Here is a 21,090-nt window from a genome sequence, read left to right as displayed (position 1 = left end):
AATTCCACATGACTCTCTTTCACACATTCTGTAGCCCAGATAATCTGCCTTTTGTCGTTCCTCACAAATAACCCCAATACCTCCCTCTCTCTGTCTCTGCATTGGCTTTCTATCCCATGCCTGGAATGTACCCTTTCCTCACCCCCACCTCTTAAAATACCTACTTTTTTTTTTTTAAAGTTCAGCTCAATTGTTACCTGCTACATAAGTCTTTCCTGATTCCTGAGGTACTGGTGCCTCTCTCCCTCCAAAAAAGAAAAACCATGCTGTATTTATATACACATAAACATGCATGTTCTCAGATAAAGTATGAGCACCTTGAGGGTTAAAGGCTCTTTTCATTTTTCACCATATCCCCCTCCCCAGTCTAACACAATGCCTGCCATATGTATAGCAAAGGTTTAATTAAAATGTTTGTTGAATGACTGCCAGAAAAATAAGTAGTTTTTATTACAGTTAAAAAACGAGGGAAGAGGATGAGATAACCTCAAAATCCTCTGATTTCCATGGTCCCCTACAGAGGGTCTTCTGGCTCTGGAACTATGATCCCATGACTATATATATATATATATACACACACTTCATAACTAATATTCATGATGTTTCTAAGAAAGGATACAAATACCCTGAAGAACAAAACTTCTCCTTACTATGCCTTCCGCCCATCTGTAATGAAGAATGTGTGTAAGAGAGAGAGATCACTGGACCTGAGAGTCAGAAGCCCTACGCTTCAGCCCCATCTTTGACACTTAGTAGCTATATGACCATGAGAGCATCAGGTTACTCTCTGAGTTTCCTCATCTGTAAAATACATGTAATAATAGTTGTACCACCTAATTCCTATGGACACTGTGAAGAAAGCATTTTATAAATCTTCAAATAAATTTGAATTGTTATTTATTAACTCAATATTTCTAAAGCTCTAGATGTGTGTTATTTCCTTCTCCAATGGGTGAATGTATATAAATCTCTATAAATCCAAAATTATATAAATTTGAGTTATTATTACTTTGATATTTCTAAAGATTTAGATGTGGGTATTTCCTTCACCATAGTGATTTTATATAAATTTGAATTATTATTATTATTTCAATATTTCTAAAAATCTAGATGTAGGTTATTCATTCATTCATTCATTCATTCATTCATTCATTTATCTATCTATCCATTCATTTATTTGCAGTTGGGAAGGCAGGGCAATTGGGATTAAGTGACTTGCCCAAGGTCACACAGCTAGTAAGTGTGTCCAGTGTATGAGGCTGGATTTAAACTCAGGTCCTCCTGACTCCAGGGCCAGTGCTCTCCTTACTGCGCCATCTAGCAGCCCCCAATGTAGGTTATTTCCTTCACAGATGTAGTATATTTATATAAATTCAAATTGATATAAATTTGAGTTATTACTACTTTAACATTTGCACAAATTTATATAAATCCTAGTTATTATATCTAAAGATCTAGATGTGGGTATTTTCTTCACCAATGAAATCCCTCAATGCCTTGGTAGATGATCTTGGCTATTGTGACTAAAACCCCCCACAAAAAACAAAAACATAAGTAAACAGAAAAAATTGCACAAAAAAACACCCATCATCACCTGCTGGAACAACTTTTGGTGATGAAACTCTTTGAATGTAGAATGGCACTCAGATAACAGGTACAGAATTCACTGTGAGGTCCATCGTTCAAAGCCTTTTAAACTAGGTAAGGCCTTCCAGAGTTTAGACTCTGTTGGTATGGCCTTTGAGGACCCAAGGCCAACTTTGTGTCATGAGAAAGGGCATCAGGACAGTGGCTTCAGTGAAGGATGGGCATGTGTGCTGTGTGTATGTATTCTCAGTGTAGGTAGGCAGGGGGGCTCTGTGTGTGCGTGTGTGCATAATTACCTGTTCCTCAGGTGATGTATTTTCATCCAAGTTATTCAGGGCATTTTCTACCCGGGCTAGTCTTCCAGACAAGGACAAAAGGAGGTTCACCACTTTGTCAAGGTCTCCAATGAACATCCTGAACTTGTCAAATTCGTTTGGTTTGCAGACATCCTTCACAATGGCCTCCACCTCATCCCCTAGAGCATTGTTGTTCTGAATATCCTCAAGCAGAGTCTCCCGGGCTTCCCGCAGTACCTTCAGCTTTCGGCTGATGCTGTCGATGAGCTCCTGCTGCGTGGGGAAAGAACGCACAAAACATATTTAACACACTCTTCCAAGAAGATGAAAACACTAAGTCCTTCATTAATTCATTAATTAAAAGCTTCATCAATTCGAAATAAAACAATCTGTGAACGGGGCTAACCGGGCTAACGTGTTATCTTTGCATTATCTTAAAAAACAGGACTATGGGAAGGACAAAGAGTAGAAGTTAAAATTCTACTACTACCACTACTACTAACCTAGCTACTGTACAAATGGGTCTCTCCTTTGATTCTCATAAGAACCTTGTTTTATAGGTGATTTTATCAGTCCCATTTTAGAGGAGAAAATGGAGGCGAGGAAAGATTGTGACTTGCCACAGTCAAATATTTAGTGGCAGGAATTAAACTTGGATCTTCCAGACACCAAGTTCAGTGACTGATTTACCATAACACCTAGCTACCACATGGTCAATTCTGGTTGGGTCAATACCCATGATTGATTATGAATTTATGATTTTCATTTTTATGATTATGAAAAGTCATCACTTCCAAAGATAGCAGCCATCTCCTTTTAATTAGTGCCAATGTGATGTAGTGGAAAGTATGCTATTCTTGGAATCAGGAAAGACGCGATTTTGAATCCTACCTCTGAAACTAAGCTTTGCGATCATGGGCAATTTGCTTAATATTTCTAATATCTGCTTCCTTATGAGGATAATAATACCTCTAAAACTACCTCATAAGTTTGTCGTGAGGCTCAAGTAAGATAATGAATGGAAAATACTTTGTAAAACTTTAGATGCTATCAAAACATTAGCGGTTATTTTAACTTTTTTTTTTTTAAACAAGACTATGGCGACCTCACGAATTAGTTCTGAGTACTTTTGAGATTTCCAAACGAAACATAACATATGAATAAAAGCTATTTAAATCTGGTAATCCTGTTGTTTTCCTTTATTTCACGGGTGGATCTCTTGTGGCAGATTTATGGGAGGACAAAGACAAGGGATACATGGAGTAAGACAACTGGAGGAAGTACTCACATCAGTGAAACCATATTATCCATTCAAGTATTAATCCCATTACTAAAGTTTCTTGTAAACATAAGAGAAAAGTAAAGACTTTAAAAAAGGATTATGAATGAGCTTGGAAGATGTTCCTTAATGAAATCACTTCTGCCATTCAATTTTAAAATAATATTTAAGATTTTTTTTTATGTTAAATCCTGGATACAAAACCATGATTTAAAAAAAAAAACACCTTACACTGAAGCAACATGATTAAATTGTTATAATCAGTTGATGCAGCAATATACTAAATGCAGATACATGGTATAATGTCACCACTCTGAGAGGCACTTTCTGATCTGTCTTTGCCTTTTTTCTATGGCTGATGTTGTACTGTCTGATGACCAAGATATTTTCCACCTCTGAACTTTCACTAAAGTCTAGCATATCTATAGACATGTACAGTGTAGATCACTGGGAAAAGGCCATGATCATTTCCATTTCATAGATGGAAGGAAGGAGGGTAAATAGAACTATGGTGATAACCACGTAACTCAAAATCGCTAGGTGAGTCACCCGCACAGCTTAAACCTGAAAATCAGAAAAGGCCACAGTCCCCCTTTTCAATAACCACATCCTGGGTGCTGTGGGATCCTAGCATATTATATAAACATATAAGAAATGCTGACTGAAAACAGATGTGGTTGTTGAGCTAAACAAGACGCCAGATACAAATTAAGCCAAGGAAAAAGGAAAAGATCTGAATTTCAAAATTCACTGAGGAGTTTAAAAATTGACTCACATTAAAAAAAAAAATCCAACATTTTGTTCACGATTAGAATTTTAAAATCTGCCCAGGCCAAGAAGCAAAGCACATTTCAGTAAGGGGTGAGAGGTATCATGACCTTATAAACCACATACATGAAATTGAACTTCTGCCCCTCTAAACTAATAATTAATACAGGAAGAAGTAATTAAAGGCAACAACTCCTTTTCTGTCTGTGGGAAACATACCAGAATAATGAACAAGTAGGATGAGTATCGCTCCTAGATGTGGCCGACTAAACACCCTTGACCCTCTACAGCTTCTAAGATGGAGCTAAATAATTCTTCAAGAAAACTGAGATACAGCTTTTCATAGCTCAAATGAGAAAAAAAAATATGACCCCAAAGACCTGAACTTAAAATCACAGGGAGTGAAAGGGCGCCTCTCCTTCAGGTTAAGTTTGTCTTAGGCTTATCAGTATGCTGAAATACTCAAAGAGATTAAAATGGTAAGCAGTTTTATAGGATATACATTCCTACTGACTGATTAATCTGTAGAGCTTTTGCTCCTAAATACACATGGAACTTCTAAATTACTACAGATTGACCAGGTCAAGTCTTATTTGCTCAGGATGCTTACACATTTCTCTTTTATTAGTTTTAGTGCTTTAGGAGCTCCCATGCTATGATCCATTCAGACCTTAGGCCTCTCGGGGTCTTATCTATCCTTTTCGGTTTAGCAGCTGCTGGGTTGTTTTTTTTTTTGTTTGTTTGTTTGTTTTTTTAATGCAGCCTGCTTTAAATCAACTTCAAAATCCCAGGGTTACAAATAGCACTTTGTTTTTTCCAAGCACATATTACTCAGGTGACAAGTGAAAGACAGAAAAGGAGAACGGAGGATTTCTGTCCCTCTCTTCTGTTTCAGTTCTAAGCCTGGGGAAAGGTCATCCTAGGTCTGGAGTATTCGAAGGTAACTGATTTATACATATACCAATGCTTGGCATTATAAGAAGACAAAACAATAGACGGAGACAAAGCATTTTAGATAGCAGATAAGGGAAGGGAGATGATGAATAACAAAGAAGGGACAAAGAAAGTGTGTGGATTCGAAGTTGGGGGAAAAGGCATGTGACAGGAAGAATGGGGCAGTACTTTTTAAGCAGGTTTAACTCAGCTGGAGATTGTTTGGATGGGCTATTTATACTCATTATATGTGTGTGTATATGTATATGCATGTGTGTATGTACACACATGTGCATGTATACATAAAATTTATACACACACATATGTATGTGTGTACGTGTGTGTGTGTGTGTGTGTGTGTGTGTGTGTGTGTGTGTGTGTATTGATGAGAGAGAAAAAAAAGTCTAGTTTAGAGCTGTGCTTCACATAGAAGCCAGGGGAAAAAAGCCTCTTGAACGGTGGATAGTTCAGTTTAGCGGAAAGAACAATGGAGCTAGGAGGCAGAGGACTTAAGTTCAAATCCCAGCTAAGTCAAGACACTTACTCCCTTCCACCCCCAATACCTCAGCTCCCTCCTTTGAAAAATAAGGAGAGTGTATTCAGTGGGATCAGAGGTCTCTTCCAGCTCTAATTCTATATTCCTATGAACTAGATAACTTCTAAGATTCCTTGTAGCACAAAATCCTAGGATCCTAAGCTTAAACCTAGAATTTAGTGGTAGATTTGGGGGGACAGAGAGAGGATGTTGCTTAAAGCTGATGAAGGAAATAGCGATAGCCTTTGACTTGTCAGAAGTAAATATTGAAGGTCTTTCTCTACTGGGAATAAAATTTAGAACTTCCATTAGGAAGGCCATGAAATAAGAAACTAAGTTTATTTTTTTTTAAAGGGAAGAAGGAAGCGGCATAATTCTTAGGATCAAAAAAGGATCTGAAGTCTTCCTAGAAGCCTGGGTTTGGCATAAGTCCAGTTGAGGTCTGCTTATTTCCTTTTATTACAGGCTCATATTTTGTGTAAGGATATTAAATATTAATTGCATGAATGTTCAGGAAACGAGAGAGGTAAAATGGGGCCGCATAGGCTGTCCTATGTTCAAAACCAGAGAGGGAAGGATAACCGATCAATCCCTAAGTCCTGGAAGGCACCGTGTACAAAGTGACATGAAATAGGCCTCTCTTAGTAAAATTGCAAAAACATTTATTAGAGTGGAAATAGAAGTTTACACAGAAAATTAGCTGCTCTACGGACAGAGGATGTCAGGAGGAAAGCCTCTAATGACCTATTTCCTACTGAACTGCAGTCATTTGATGATAAGACAGAAAGTGAAAATATTTCAATAGCTTCCCTTCAGTGAAGCAGAAGGATAAATATTAAATGCTAGATAGAAGAGTGAGAATGGGACTTTCCAGAAAACTTTTAAATCAAGGTGTGTCTTCCTAAGGAATAACACAATAATACTTATTATTAATGTTATCATCTAGCATTTCTATAATGCTTTAAGAAATGCAAAGCACTTTACAAATGCGTTATCTCATGGTCATCCTCACGACCACCTAGGGAGGTAGGTACTAGTATTATCCTCATTTGAGGAAATTGAGGCAAAAAAGAGGTTAAGTGATTTGTAAGTGTCTGAGGCTGGATTTGAACTCAAGCCTTCTTGACTTGAGTTCTAGAGCTAGCTGTCTCTTGTTGGACCCAAACAAGAAATGACTACAAAAGTACTATTCGTAGCATACATATAACAGAACTAGAAAATAATTAAATTTGTGGCCATGCAAGGGAACCATGCAACAGGACCCAGAAAGACTGATCAAATTGCGAAATTATCTTTGGCAAAAACTAACTTATTTTTTATTTCCCTAATCACAAACTGGAATTCTGAAGAGAAAAAAAATTTTCAGTGCCATGCCTGGCACACAGTAGCTACTTACCAAATGTTTGTTGACTTAAATACATCAAACACTCTCCTATCATAAATTTCATATTGTGTTTAAATCTGAAGCCCAGTAATAAATACGCGATGAATCTAACATAAACATAAGACTTGCTCCCGCATTCATGCTAACGGAATGAAAATAATTTTTGGAAGTTAAGATTATCTCACCCCTTTGTCTCCTAATTTGGTGGTGGAGAAGGGTCACTAAGGAAACTGAAGTGTGGGCATAAGCAGGACTGTCTGGGAATTGTGACATGATTTGTCTTGGGCCATTCTTTCACTCTTACGCTTTCTATAAAAGATAATCCTGGAGCAGAGAATCTATTTATTCAACTCAGGTGTCAAGTGCCCACTTTTTTGATGAATGTTAAATACAGATGAAACTCAAGTATGATAAAAGAAATGAGCCATGGGGGAAAACACACAGCCAGAAGGTCAAGCCAGGTCAGCTTCAAGCAAAGCCAAGAGCTCTAAGAAATCAATAGAACTGATTTGGCAGCCGCTTTCATCATTACATGATGGCAGGGAGGTCCAATGGTAATGATGCCCAACACCAACATAGCTGAGTTAACCTCAAATGGCCTAACTACAAAGAGTTAAAGGTTTAAACTTCAAAGTACTATGTACAGGGTGAACATCATACCATTGTGTTGACTGTACCAAATAAACAGGGCGCTAATGTCCAGGACCTCGGTCAGGAGCCCTCTGTTAAGGATGTTAAATATAAACTGAACACGATCCTTGAGCTCATTTTTTCTTGGGTGGTTATTGTTCCCAGCCCCCACCCCTACTTAGAATTCTACCTTCTTCTCTGACAGGTCATGGTCGAGTTCATCTTCAGAATCCTCTGCGATCTGCTGCTGTTGCTGCTGCTGCTCCTGCATGTCCTTCATTTTAATCAGAAGCTCAGCCTTGGGTGCAGATGTACTGTAGTAAGTAGAATTGGTTGTCAGGGAGATGGCAGATGGCAAGCTCTGTTCTTCTTTCCTGGTTTAAAAAGTCAAAACTTTAATTACCCGACAACCAGTGCAATGGATATTTCCCCTCAATCCTGTCCCCTGGGTGATGACAAGTACAGTAAATGTTGGCTTTGATGGGGAGACACACGAATGGGTCTGGAGAGGAAGGAAAAAAGGGCTCCCCCCAAAAAACTGTCAGTCATCAAAGCCTATAAATGTATGTAATTAAAGAGAAATAAGTCAAACAGCTGAAACATCTATTTTCAGATGGTGTTTTAATTATAATTTAGATTTAAATAGTCTCAGACTGTTAGAGCTAGAAGGAAACTTTGATTTAGCTAGTCTAACCTTTCTCATTTTACATGAGAAACTTGAGACTCTGGAAAATTAAATGACTAATCCAAGGTAATTCACCTTGTACAATTAATGAATGTTGGAGTTAGGAGCGAGCTAAGGAAAGTAGGCGGTGACAGGGACAGAACTGAACGGACACTTTGAGGAAGGCCCTCAAAGCACTGATCAGATCTGGCAGGGAGTATTTTAAGAAAAAACATGGACAAGAATCATTACAGGTAAGAAGACATGAAGACCTTTGAGCTGCATCCATAGAACGAGTACTTGCACTGGTTAGTTCTACTAAGTTAAAAACTTATCTCTGGGAGGAAAACCAAGTGGGTGACATGCTTTGAGTTCCCTTGGCAAATGGGATCCGCAGATAACATAGGTGGTAGGGCAAGCAACCCCCTATCCCTACCAGTTTGTAGAATTTGGCATGGTAATTCGTAGTCACTACAGTACCTACCGTAGTCTATCACACGCAGAGGAAAAAGTCAATAAACGTTGATTAAATACTCACTTCCATTTTCCAGTTGAGGAAACTGAGGCAAACAGAGGATGTGCCCAGAGTTAATACAGTTAATGAGTGTCTGAGTCTAGATTTGAACTCATGGACACTGAATGCTGACAGTCTGGATTCCTGAACCTAACCTATACTGGGTCTGAACCCACTTAACACTTCTAGAACCAATCCACTCCTATGGAAACAGTCTCTGAACAGGAGATTCTAGGATGTATTAGGACAAATACTGCTGATGTCCTAAAACATGGTTCCAAAGGAAGAAAAATACATATATGCTTACAGCATCTCCCTTCCTCCTGCCCCCTCATTAGCTTTGGTTGTAGGGAGATCATTCATTGTAGAATCCCTGACTGAATTTGTTACTATTAAATAATTTCTAAAGCTGTTAAAATATTTATATATTAGCGGGACCAGGAGTTCTCAAATTGTATCTTCACATTGATCACCATTTATTTATGTCTGCTTGGAATAAAGAAAATCTAGTGATTTGCAAATGCCTTTCTATCTATACCCTGATTTTACAGATCAGGAAAATGAGGCTCAGAGAAATTACTTGTCCAAACTCTGACAGACTGAGACGGAAACCTATTTCTCTTGACTCCAGAAATGTTCTTTTTCCCACAAGGGAAAGGGCCAGGTTTAAAAACCTTGTATTAAAGGAAATGGAAAATGAAATAATCATAACCTTAAAATTCCTCAAGCTTTCACCTCTTTTACAGCAGTGATTATGTAAGTGGCAGCCTCAGTGTTTTCACTGTGGGAGACCTCTCCTTAGAAGTTCGATTATCCCGACTTTTCTAAATGGATCTTACCACGCCTGCTTCATTCCACTGACATCTTACAAATAAGACTCAAGTCTTTAGTGATAAATGGGTAGATAAATCATAGGTAGAATACCAGAATTTTTACATTTTTCAAAACTTTGAAATTTACAATTTACCAACCAAAGTTAACTAACAAACAAGGAAAGCACATTATGTAAAAATCACTTTAAAAACCCTCAATTTTCTTTACTCACCTATGAGGAGGGAAAAAAAAGGATCAGGAATACTGCTATAAATCAAATACCATAAGCTACTGAGGCATAATTAGTGGCAGTGTTTATTTTTCTACATTCCTATTCATCTTACTTATATATCTTTGCCAGATACAAAAGGATGAGGGTTTAGCCCTTGGCTTCACTTCTAAAATTTAATAAGGTGTATCAAACAGTGGTGACCAACCATCATGTTGGTCTTCATCAAAATCGGTGTAAGATCCAACCCAGTTACCCTGAGATACAAAATAGAGAAAAATTCCTATGGCCGACAGAGCGCCATCAGCAAAGGGAGTCATAGGACGGGTATTCTACTCACTTTTCCTCTGTAATTTTGGGAGAAGGACCCTTTGGAAGCAGCTTTCTACGTTGCTGAGCCTCTTCTAAGAGATGTTCATCTTTAGGGAAGATTCCCTCCATCAGGTCCATGGTGGTTTTTATTTTCGCACTGGGATCCAGAATATCCGCCAAAGACTTATCCTTTCCTACAATCTCCCTGGCTAGCTCCTCTGACTTCAAGTCTTCCAGTGTCTTCTCTTTGGCCTTCATGTAGCTGACAACAGGGGTGTTTGCATCACTGTCTTTCAAGTTGTACCCCAAGGCTTCAGCTGGTTCTGAGTCAGACACTCTGGTTTTATTCTCGGCCTCAGGCTCCACACCCTGCCTGGTATAGGCACAAAAGCGTGAGTAGGACTGCTCAGAGGTGCTCAGCGTCTTGATTTGGTCTTTTTCCAAGCCACTGGGCAAAGCAGGAGGTTCCATGGTGCTCACAAGGTTCTGTCGACTCTCTTTCTCTGCATGGCTTTCAGAGTGGACGATTTTGATGGGGACCATCTTCACCGTGGTGTTGTTATCTATGACCCTCTCAATTCTGAAAAAGAGAAAAGCTTTGTTTTTTTTAAATGCAAACTGTCACTTGGGCATACGGACAAAAGGTGAGTTCAGAATCCTCTACCCTGTAGGTTTATCCTATATGTAACAACCTAGACCTTAGATTTAGTCTTCAGGTTTCCCTACCCTCCAAAATCTGCGCCAAACATACCAGGCATGCTAATGTTTTTGCAATGCTGTGACAGCTACCTACTATTCTTTCTACAAACCATGGCTTCTAATCTAATAAATGACTTAAAGTCTTTTAAACTACTCACAAATGGCACACATTAATTTGTTGTTTTTTTTTTAAGAAAGCTTCTTAGTAGAAAAATCTAGATTTGTACAGAAGGCAGGAGGTAGGGGGAAGAGAAACAGAGGGAAGAAGAGAAGGAGAAGAAGAGGAGAGGAGAAGAGAGGAGAGGAGAGGAGAGGAGAGGAGAGGAGAGGAGAGGAGAGGAGAGGAGAGGAGAGGAGAGGAGAGGAGAGGAGAGGAGAGGAGAGGAGAGGAGAGAAGAGAAGAGGGAGAGAAAGAATAAGTATGTCTGGTTCAAAGAAGGATTGTTTTACCCGTGCCATCCTACAGTTGGGATCCCCTCACAGTATGCTGCTAAGACATTTGTATGAAAAAACAATACAGATGTATTCAATGAAGACAAGAGAAGTTGTAAGTAATTAAAAAAAAATAAAAAATGCTGGATAAACAACAGCTCAGTTTGCTAGTTGACAATGGACTCTGCATGTTCTGAAAGGAAAAAAAAAACCAACAAAAAACCAAGAACAGATGCACAGAATTTATTTCAAGCTCAGGGAGCTGAGAAACTACTGCCATGATTTTGTGGGTTTGGTACATTCAGAACCAGTGAAGCTACTTTTCTCTAATTTAAAAGATCTGTTTCTCATTTTTCCAATAGTGACTGAAGGACACAATCGGCTTCCTTCACTGCATGTTTGGGTGTGGTCCGCAAGGCAGAATTTATTTGTTCTGAAATTTCCTTCTTTTCTCTCACAAGCAACAAATCACTGAGGATGTTTAAGTATTTTTTTGAGTTATGTGTCAATATATTCCACCATCAGTCACCATACCCTCCCCCAACATACAAATCGTCTCTTTGTCCTCCTTTCAGACTGACTGGCACACTTGAATAAGATAGACAAGATAAGGAAAAAGGAAAAAAAAACCTAATCCTCTATCTAGTCAAAAACTTGCATTCAGGATCTCATATTTATCACTCCTTATTTCAGTTCATGGGGCATATAGAAAATCTGGATTTGTACAGTTCTGTCTCCTTCATTTTCCTGGTCTGTAAAACAAGGTTCAGATAAATAACCTTTACAATTGCTAATGACAGACCTGGGCCTGAAACCTGTTTCTCAGGACTCTAGGAATACTCCTTTTTTCCCCCCATAAGACAAGGGGTAGGAGGAAGGAAAAAGCCAATTTTGGGTTTGTTATGCAGGAAACAAAGAAATGAGAACAATAAATCCTTAAGATTTCAAATCTTTTAGAGCAATGTTTATCTATTTATTTGTATTTTTATTCATTTATTTAATTTATTTAATTTTTATTCATTTATCTAAGTTATATTTCTTTCCTAAAAATGGTTCCTCTTTCATACTAAAATATTTATCTTTAATCTAAAGTACAAAATACATAGTTTAAAAACTCTTTTTTTCATTGTTTTAGTTCTTACCTTGCAAAAATCTCCAAATCCCGGGAAATGGTTACAAGCTTTTGCTTTCTGCTAAGTCTTAATCCATTCCCAAACACCACAGCTGTCTTTAAAAACTGACAACCTGCTCCCAAGGTAACCTTTTACCTTATAGCAACCTACCCCCCATCCTTAAACAATCCAACTCACTCTAATCACACCCTCTTATCAGGGGCCCTTCAACATCAAATGCCTTCCTAGACCTGTTTAACTACATTACCAACCAAAAAGATGGAAAGTAAACAATGCGAGAATAAATCATAGTTGAGAGTGTTCTACGAGAATTATTAAGATTCTTGGAGAGGCAAAAACACCTACTTTTTATTTTTGCTTTATTAAAAAAGGATATATGTGCTTTATGATAAAGGATATTAAAGATCTATCTACTAAATAATTTAATTTGCTTTGACACACCATTAATGTCCTATTATTGAGTAGACTTGTTCATATCAGCAACACCTCTATTATTTGGCTTAAAAATTAACGATTAATTTGGGTCACTCTAATATTGCCCTAGAACCTATGATACATCTAAAGTGTGTTGGGTGGATCCTTTTGGTAAGATTCACTGTAGAAATATATATGTCATACACACACGAATCATATAACATGAGAAGTCATACAAAGGTAATCATCCCTAAGAGTGTAAGGAGTAGCCACAAAGATGAGATCATGGATATGCTGAAGTAACAAAATAAAACTTTCCAGGAATCTTAAAAATGGATTTTAAAATCAGTTGATGTTAGCAGCTGTAGTAGCAATTTAAATTTGAAGATCTTTCCCACCCATTAATAGGCCATGTGACCTGCTTATGTCATAGGATGCCTAAGTCACATGTGGTAGGAGGAGCTTCCTGACAGGAAAAGGGAGTTCACAGGAAATGCTGAGAGAGAGAGAGAGAGAGACAGAGACAGAGAGACCCATGTTATGGCTACTAATGGCTGCTCATCACCCTCATGATAGTTAGAACTGAACAGGCTGACTTAGTTGCACTGTGAGTTTGTTTTGGGGAAGACCCCAGCAGGGGGTCAGTGAGGTTTGTGGATGGTGAGTTTCCAGGCTGTGATATGGTGTTTTAAGTTCCTTGCTATTATGATAAAGTGGGCTGACTGGTTGTGGGAGCTGAGCATTTGGTTATGGAATATGGTTCTCCGATGTCTGAATAAATGTTATACTTCTACCTTCTTTATGGAGAGTCTCTAATACTTTGTGATACAGAACTACATAGGCATACTCATGATTATTGTTGATGTTGTGTTTATTGCCTTACTGTTACAGCAGCAGGAACTAATGAAGCCCAAATTGGAAAGAATTCTATTTCCCTCAAAAAAGAAATGAATCTTTGGATAAACCATGCATAAACAAATATGGTTTGTGATAAATGGTAGAAGCATCAAAGGCATACTTCTCAAATATTTTCTTTCCATAAGAAATTAAATTAAAAAATATCATAAAAAAAAGAAATCAAATTGGGAGATGAGAATTAAAATACAGAAGCGCTCTTGCACAGTGTTACCTTTGTGCCAGCCAATTTCTGCCAGAAGCATCACCTTGGGAAATGAAGTGCAGCAATAACGTACTCAGTCCAGTATTTGAAGATCCATTTAAAAACACGGATAGGATTTACCTTTACCACTTATTTTCAATGAGTCCTAATTATACTTGAGATTCCAAACATTTTTTCTTTTTTTTTTTGCTTTTTTAATAAAAAGGATGAGCAGCTGTGCAGGGGTAGTGATCTCTAACAGCGGAGGAAATAAACAACAAAATTAACCCCACCTGGGAATCTTAACAAAAGATTGACCACCCTGCACTATAAAGCTTAATACTGTACAACTAAGTATATTTTTCCCTAGAAACAAAATTTCAAGAAGGCATGATTCCTGAGCAGCTAGGTGGCCTGGTGAATAGAATGCAGGGCCTGGAGTCAGTAAGACTTGAGTTCAAACTGGGCCTCAGACTACCTGTGTGACCCCGGGCAAGTCACTTTAAACAACAACAACAACGGCTCTGTTTTCCTCAGTTTCCTCCTCTGTAAGATGGGAATAATAGCATCTACCTCCCAAGATAGTTGTGAGGATCAAACGAGATTATGATAACTTTAAAGTGTTTAATAGAGTCTGGCACATAGTAGGTACTATTACTGTTATTAGCTTACCACATTCCTTCAGACAAGCCAAGAGCAAACATGTACCTTCACTATAGGCCATTGAGAATACTGCAACCTAGTCTAACATGGAACCATTTCTACCAAACATTCACAAATCATGGCATCTACTATATGTTACAGTCAGTTCCCAATGAGCACAAATAACGAATCCCTGAAGTGGTCATATGTATTTAGAGTTGCACCATCTGAAGCTATAATGGTGTAATATGTGGTAATCAGTTCCAGACCAATGGAAATGTGTAGTGTGAATCTGAATACCATGACAAAAGCAGGGAGTTCATTATTTGCATTAATCTCGACCTAGCTATAAACCCTACCCCTTAATGTTTCCTTCCTACAATGACTTAATGGTATATTGCAAGATCAGTATTCTTTTCTTATAGGCAGGATCAAAAGAGTTATTTTAAATCTGGCCAATGGTTCAAGAGAATAAAAAAAAATCTCTCTATTATTTTTATGGGCCAAGTAATGAATTATGCCTATAATCCAAAGAACAATATGGCAAAAATTTGTAGAGGTGCACCACCATGTTGGCTGCAGGAGATGATTTTTTTTTAAATCATAATAAATCCTGAAGTACCATTTACATTATAGAGGTACTATGATCAATAAAATTAGATGAAGTACCCAAACTAACAAAATCATAGCTTCTTATGTTACTGATGCAGTATTCTCTTTATACAGATACATTCTTTAAAGTATTTAGTTGACATTTTTTTTTCAGAAATTAATTCATGCAATTGGAATTTCTGAACTTTCTACCTGATGATGGGGCATTTTATTCACCACTAATTTGCTGCAAAGTGCTTTACTATGAAGTATGACAGTGGCACTAATGAATTAGAGAAGTTTCTGCTTTGCTCTGATAAAAAGGTGGATCCTGTCCTGGTTGTTTGGATAGGTGGCTCTAGAAAGGATATGTTTGTTACTCTGGAGGACGCTGGTAGTAGCTTCATCAAGACTTTCAGCCTCACACTTTTGTCTCATGTACCCAACAATCTTATTAAACATGATTTTTAACATAGGTATGATCCAGGAGCCATTGCTGAGTTTTGTGTTGTTCCGTATTTGGGATTTTCTTGGCAAAGATACTGGAGCAGTTTGCCATTTCCTTTTCCTGCTCTTTAACAGATGAGGAACTCGGGCTAACAGGGTTAAGTGACATGCCCAGGGTCACATAGCTGGTAAGTTTCTGGGGCTGGATCTGAACTCGGGTCTTCCCTACTCCAGGCCTGGTGCTCTATCTGTGCCACCTACCTGCCCCTTTGATGAGTCTGAACACTGGTAATACATGCACAGACAGGGCTGGCGAAATGCTCTAGAAGCCTGGTTTGTTGTTTATTTTGTAGTTTTTTTGCACATCACAGATTTGCTCACCATGTCAAATTCAAAGCCTTCTAAAGTCTAAAACGATTCAGTCTTAGTTCTTGTCACTTTCACATTGTATGCATGTAATTATTCGTACACTGCTTCCCCATTAGAATGCAAACTCTTGGAGCCGGGAACTGTGTTTTTGTCTCTCATTGTAACTACAGTTCCTGGCACATAGAAAGCGCTTAATAAATGTTTGTTGAATGGCTGACTTGTAAGCTATACAATGTTCATGAACTATGTTCTGCAAAACCTTGGTGTTTCACATGAAGTAAACTGAGGTGCCATCAGCAAATTTTTGCAGATATTATTTTTCTAAAATAGTAAACTGAAATAATATACCAATATAGATTTCATGTGGCAATTTTTCAGTATAAAAATGTTCAATTTCATCTATTTTGCTTCAAAGTTTCTGTGATTACTAAGCTCTTCTCTTCCTCCTCCCTCCTTCTATACAGTGGAATATGACCTATTGTAGCATCCTAGGGAGGCAGCCATGGCAAAGTAGTTAAAAAGATGGCCTTAAATTATAAAGACTTGGATTCAAGTCACATACCGACTGCCAAAATCCTGGGCAAATCACTCTCATTGGCCCTAAGAAAACATGTGATTTGTAAAGAAATTGTTGATCCATACTGATAGAGAGAATTACTTTCTTCTAGAGAAGTTCCCTACACCAATAAAATCACAGATATGGAGCCCAGGAGTCATATTTGTTGGTTTCTTCAATATATCCCCAGTTTTAAAAGTGTTCCCTGTGGCAGAATTAATTTTGGAAAGGCTGCTGTGAGTTGTGTAAAGAGGTTGTAACGTGTGTGCGCTGAATGACATAATGCTACCATCACCACCATATAATTACCTCGCTGAGTTCTCATCCTGGACCAGCAATGGAGGCTTATCAGTCAGTTTTTGTGGAGCGAACTGAGGCGAAGGGGACCGAGATGACTCCATTCCAGATTTTGGAAGATGATGGTATTTTGAAGACAAAACAGCTTCGGGCTTAAGGTTTGATGTTTCTTCATTTAAGTGCTGGCAATCATTCTCTGAAGGAGCAGCTTGCCGAGAATCCTGTGGCTGAGCACTCGTAGGCTTTTCACTGAAAGTGGAAGGACTCTGGGGAAGGGTCGGAGGATTCACATACACATCAGGAGAATCAGGGGACTGAGACTGAACAGGCCTGCCAGGTACTGCTAGCAGGTATTCAGAAGAGTTTCCGACGGAGGACGCGAAGCAGTCCTGCCGTCTGAATTTACTGGCGTCTCGTTTGGGTGGGGGCGGCCTTTGAGGTGCTGGCCCCCGTCTTTTACTGAACGGTGCTGAATCTATCCACCACGAGTCTTCTTCTCTGCCTTGCGAGGAGGGATGGACACTGTCGTTCTTAGCATGTGCTTCAGAGCAGGTCTGAGGGGGCACGTCAGAACCTTGGGTCTCTTCCTTTTCGTTTTCTTCCGAATACCTATAATCACTAGGCAATGTCCCAGATCTGCCCCGGCTCTCCTGTGGCAAAACCGGAGGCTCTCTGGAGTGAGATGGCTCAGTGGATTTCCAATTGCTGCTTAGATTTTGATCCAATGGATCTCTTTTTTCTCCTGGACTTTCTCCCGGGTGTTCTGTATCTGCTGGCCTAAAAGCAAAAATAAAATAATCATTAGCAAACTACTCTGTTCAACATCATCTCCCACATATTATCGTGCATGTGATAGTAACTTTCGGATAGTACTTGCCAATAATAACTGCTCTGACCCACTTAAAGGATTAAAACCTACTCCCTCCCATTCCTAATATACCATGATGAGTCAAAACTACGTGTCATACATGCATATACATATGTGTACAGTGTCATGCAATGCAACAATTTTATATAATAACCTAAAACATTCATTCTACTTTATTTTTTAACCTTCTGTGAACAAAACTTAAATTTCTGTGAATAAAATTCCAACAGAACAAAATGTGACTCAATGGGAAGTTTTTGAAGAGTTTTTATTTACTGACTTATCAGAAAATATTCATTAAAATGTGTAAGATTCATAAAACTAACTTAAAATTACCATGGAAGATTTCTACTCTCTTCCCCAAAATATAAATTAGCAAAAGAAAATTATGGACAGAATTTATAAACTTACTGATACATTGGAGTTTGGGGGTACAAAATTAAAGAGTACTATTTTAACAAATAAAGGCCACTTGTAACCAGAAATATTTGTACAATATACGTACAAATTATATATATTACACACACATGTGTCTACATAGGTATAGAGGCATATATCTGTATATGTGTGTGTCCATACACACACATTTTGTGCATATGTCCATGTTTGTCATGGCTGATGAGCCAGCTAATTGATGTTTATCAAATCAACCATCACTAAGGAGACTGTGCCTCTATTGACATTTCTGCTGCCTATCGTTTGTTCTCTTAAAGTCCCCCAAATCGAAATAAATTGGGTTTCCATTTAGTTTTTTATTCCCGAGCCTAACTACTAATTTAGTTTGTTGTTTGGTTGTTGCTGCTCTAGTTTGAACTACAACTTTTTGATTTAAGAACTCGTGATGAAGAGACCGGCCACCAGTTAACCATCAGGATGAGAACTAAAGCTTTGATACAGGTCACGTGGAGGAACTAACTGGCCAGCAATGCAATTTTACTGTTATTAGACATGAGCCATGAACGTTCACACAAAAAGGTGGCCCTCACCACACCATCGCCCTCAAGTCTCTCCCTGCAGTGACAATGTCTTTAAATTCATAGACGTTAGAGATGAAGAGGACCTTAGAGGTTGTATAGCCTCATCTCATTTTCCAGACGAAGAAACAACGATTTGAATGAAATGAGTCAGGTTACAGGTAACATTAGAACCCAGGTCTCCTGGCTCCCACTTACTAGACTTTCTAATAAAATACATTGTCTTATATTAAGATTCTCAGATTGGTGCAAGAATTAAAGCCACCTGGACAGGGTCTTAGATTTTCCATCTAATCCTGATGTTCCATCACTCGATGGTGACTAGTAATATGGAAAGGCTCCACTTTATTTCTTTTATTTTCAAATTCACAAAATACACAAGAGGAAAGAAACCATCACATGAGTGCGTCTGAAACCCCGAATCTTCTTTTCAGTTATTTTCTGTTTTGCAGGGCTCATGGTGTCAAGCAACTCAAACTACAGTCTAGCTCAGGCCATAGACTCCGCTTACATTTGGATATGTCTCCCCCTATCTTATTGCACAGAAGGGGTGCTCATACTACACCAACTACTGAAGGTCAATGGCATGCTAAAGGGAGAAAGAGAGAAAGTAAAGGTACCTCTGAGACCCTGAAAGAATGCACGTTTGCTCTTTGCTTAGAAGAGGAGGCTGAAGAGACACAGTGAGCTTAGAAAAGAAGCTGAAACAGAAAAAGCAAACAGAAAAGGCTTAAGATAACATGAACCCAACTTGAGGAAGTCAGCTCTCTTATTTGCATTAGGAAATACTAATAGAGGCTGAAAGTTATCAAAACAACACTGGCAAAACAAAAGGTGACTCTGGGAACAATGCATAATCCAGAGAACATCCTGGTTATACAAATACAGCAGAACACTTAAACACTGTAAAAATGACAATGCACAAGGAAGGATAAGTCACAAGTCAGTTTACAACACATGTGGGTAGAATTTGATTCACTTCAGCATAATGCACCTCTTGTCTTTAAATCACTAACCTACTTTCTTTAGTCTTCCTCACAATAGGATAAATTAGTATAGGCTAAAGGGACTAAACCTGTGATTTCATTGGTATAAGGAACTTATGGGTGAGGAAATTCCCCCTTCTAAACACAGGTTGGCACCTTCTCTGAAACTTAATGGTCTTAGAGGACTGCCTAGGGCACCAAGAGGTTAATGCCAGGGACACAGCCAGTATTGTTTCAGAGGTGAGACTTGAAGATGGGTCTTCTGTCTACTATGCCAATTCACTGCCAGTAAATTATCACTTAATTAAAAAAAAACTCCTTTGTTAATTATAACTATGATTTCTACAGACCATGATAAACTATGGTTCATTATTACTGTCCTTTAAAAAGCAAAAATTAGTGATTCCCTTTCTTGTTTATAAGATCATAACTTTAATGGATTTCAATGAACTTTTACATATATATGTTTACATATACGTGTGTGCATGTCTGTGTGTGTACGTATGTTAAACCTTTTCAAAGTGATCATTCTAAATGCTTAGGAACAGGCAACAAAAAATTCATTTGCTTTCAGACTTATAACCAAAAATCAAGTCTATGTGCAAACGCCCATTTAAAAAGTACTCTTAGCAAAGTGTTTCCCTGCAAATTCAGAAAATAAATCTTTGGATTCTTTTGGCAATGCAGAGAACTCACCTTGGGGGAGAAAGTCAATGATGGGAAACAAACAGTGTCTCAACACCCGGGTCTGCTAACCGCACTAAGAAAGAACAGTATTGTTTCCTCGTTTGTCTCTAGCACTTTATCATATCACAATGCCATGCTTGATCTTCTTTAAAATAATTTTTTAATTAATTGTACTTCAACATGATTGGTTCCCTTTGTAATCCTATGCATTTTATTTTATGTATTTTAAGACATTATTCTGAAAAGGGATTGGCAGACTTCACCATGCTGCCAAAAGGATCCATAACTAAATAAAAGATAAGAACCCTTGATATAACCCATTTCTTACAGCTAGTGACTTTCCAGTTATTGGAAGACAGTCCCATTGCTAGTGGACCAATAGGGTTCCTGGGCACTACACATCCCTAATTGGGGAATGTCCTCATAAACTCAAATTCAATAAACATTTTTTTCAATAAACATTTATTAAGCATCTATTATATAAGAGCTACTGAGGAAGCAAAGGCAAAAACACAACTGTCTCTGCCCTCAAGCAGTATGCATTCTACTGGAGAAATATATGAAATACAAAATTTTTTCAAGAGGTAGAGAGCGTTAATACCTAAGCAATCAAGAAAGGCCTCCAGTAGATAGTAGCACACACGTGAGCTGTATTTTGAAGCTATCCAGAAATTTTACTTGGGTGGAGGAAAGGAAAAAATACATTCCAGACATGGGAGGAACACTTATGCAAAGAAAATGGGCAGGAGATAGAATATCATGTATGAGTAACAGTTAGAAGGTCAATCTGACCAGAAACTAAGTACATGAGTGGGAGCAATATTTTAAACTGGCATTTCTCTAATTATTAGTGATTTAGAACATTTTTACATACAGCTAATGATAGCTTTGATTTCTTCCTCTGTAAACTGCCTATTCATATCCTTTGACCATATCAGTTGGAGAGTGGCTG

At 38.2% G+C, this 21,090-nt stretch overlaps 1 protein-coding gene across 6 annotated transcripts in view; it reads right to left on the bottom strand.

Annotated features, from left to right (window-relative positions):
• The window catches only part of SHROOM2 (shroom family member 2), a 245,925-nt gene that overhangs the window by 3,975 nt on the left and 220,860 nt on the right, over window positions 1–21,090 (bottom strand). For 4 of the 6 annotated variants that reach the window (XM_036747864.1, XM_036747867.1, XM_036747866.1 and 1 more), the window contains 5 exons: window positions 19,086–19,166; window positions 16,636–17,400; window positions 9,973–10,524; window positions 7,603–7,786; window positions 1,884–2,156 (listed from right to left, as the gene is read on the bottom strand). In XM_036747864.1, the coding sequence (XP_036603759.1) occupies window positions 1,884–2,156; window positions 7,603–7,786; window positions 9,973–10,524; window positions 16,636–17,400; window positions 19,086–19,166 (1,855 nt within the window). The remainder of the gene's footprint in view (window positions 1–1,883; window positions 2,157–7,602; window positions 7,787–9,972; window positions 10,525–16,635; window positions 17,401–19,085; window positions 19,167–21,090) is intronic. The other 2 variants (XM_036747865.1, XM_036747869.1) reach the window with 1 other exon arrangement.

This window comes from Trichosurus vulpecula, chromosome 2 (assembly GCF_011100635.1).
Source record: "Trichosurus vulpecula isolate mTriVul1 chromosome 2, mTriVul1.pri, whole genome shotgun sequence".
In the NCBI taxonomy this organism is placed as follows: Eukaryota; Metazoa; Chordata; class Mammalia; order Diprotodontia; family Phalangeridae; genus Trichosurus; species Trichosurus vulpecula.
The sequence above is the reverse complement of the archived record's forward strand: the minus strand, read 5'-3'. Positions and strand labels throughout refer to the sequence as shown.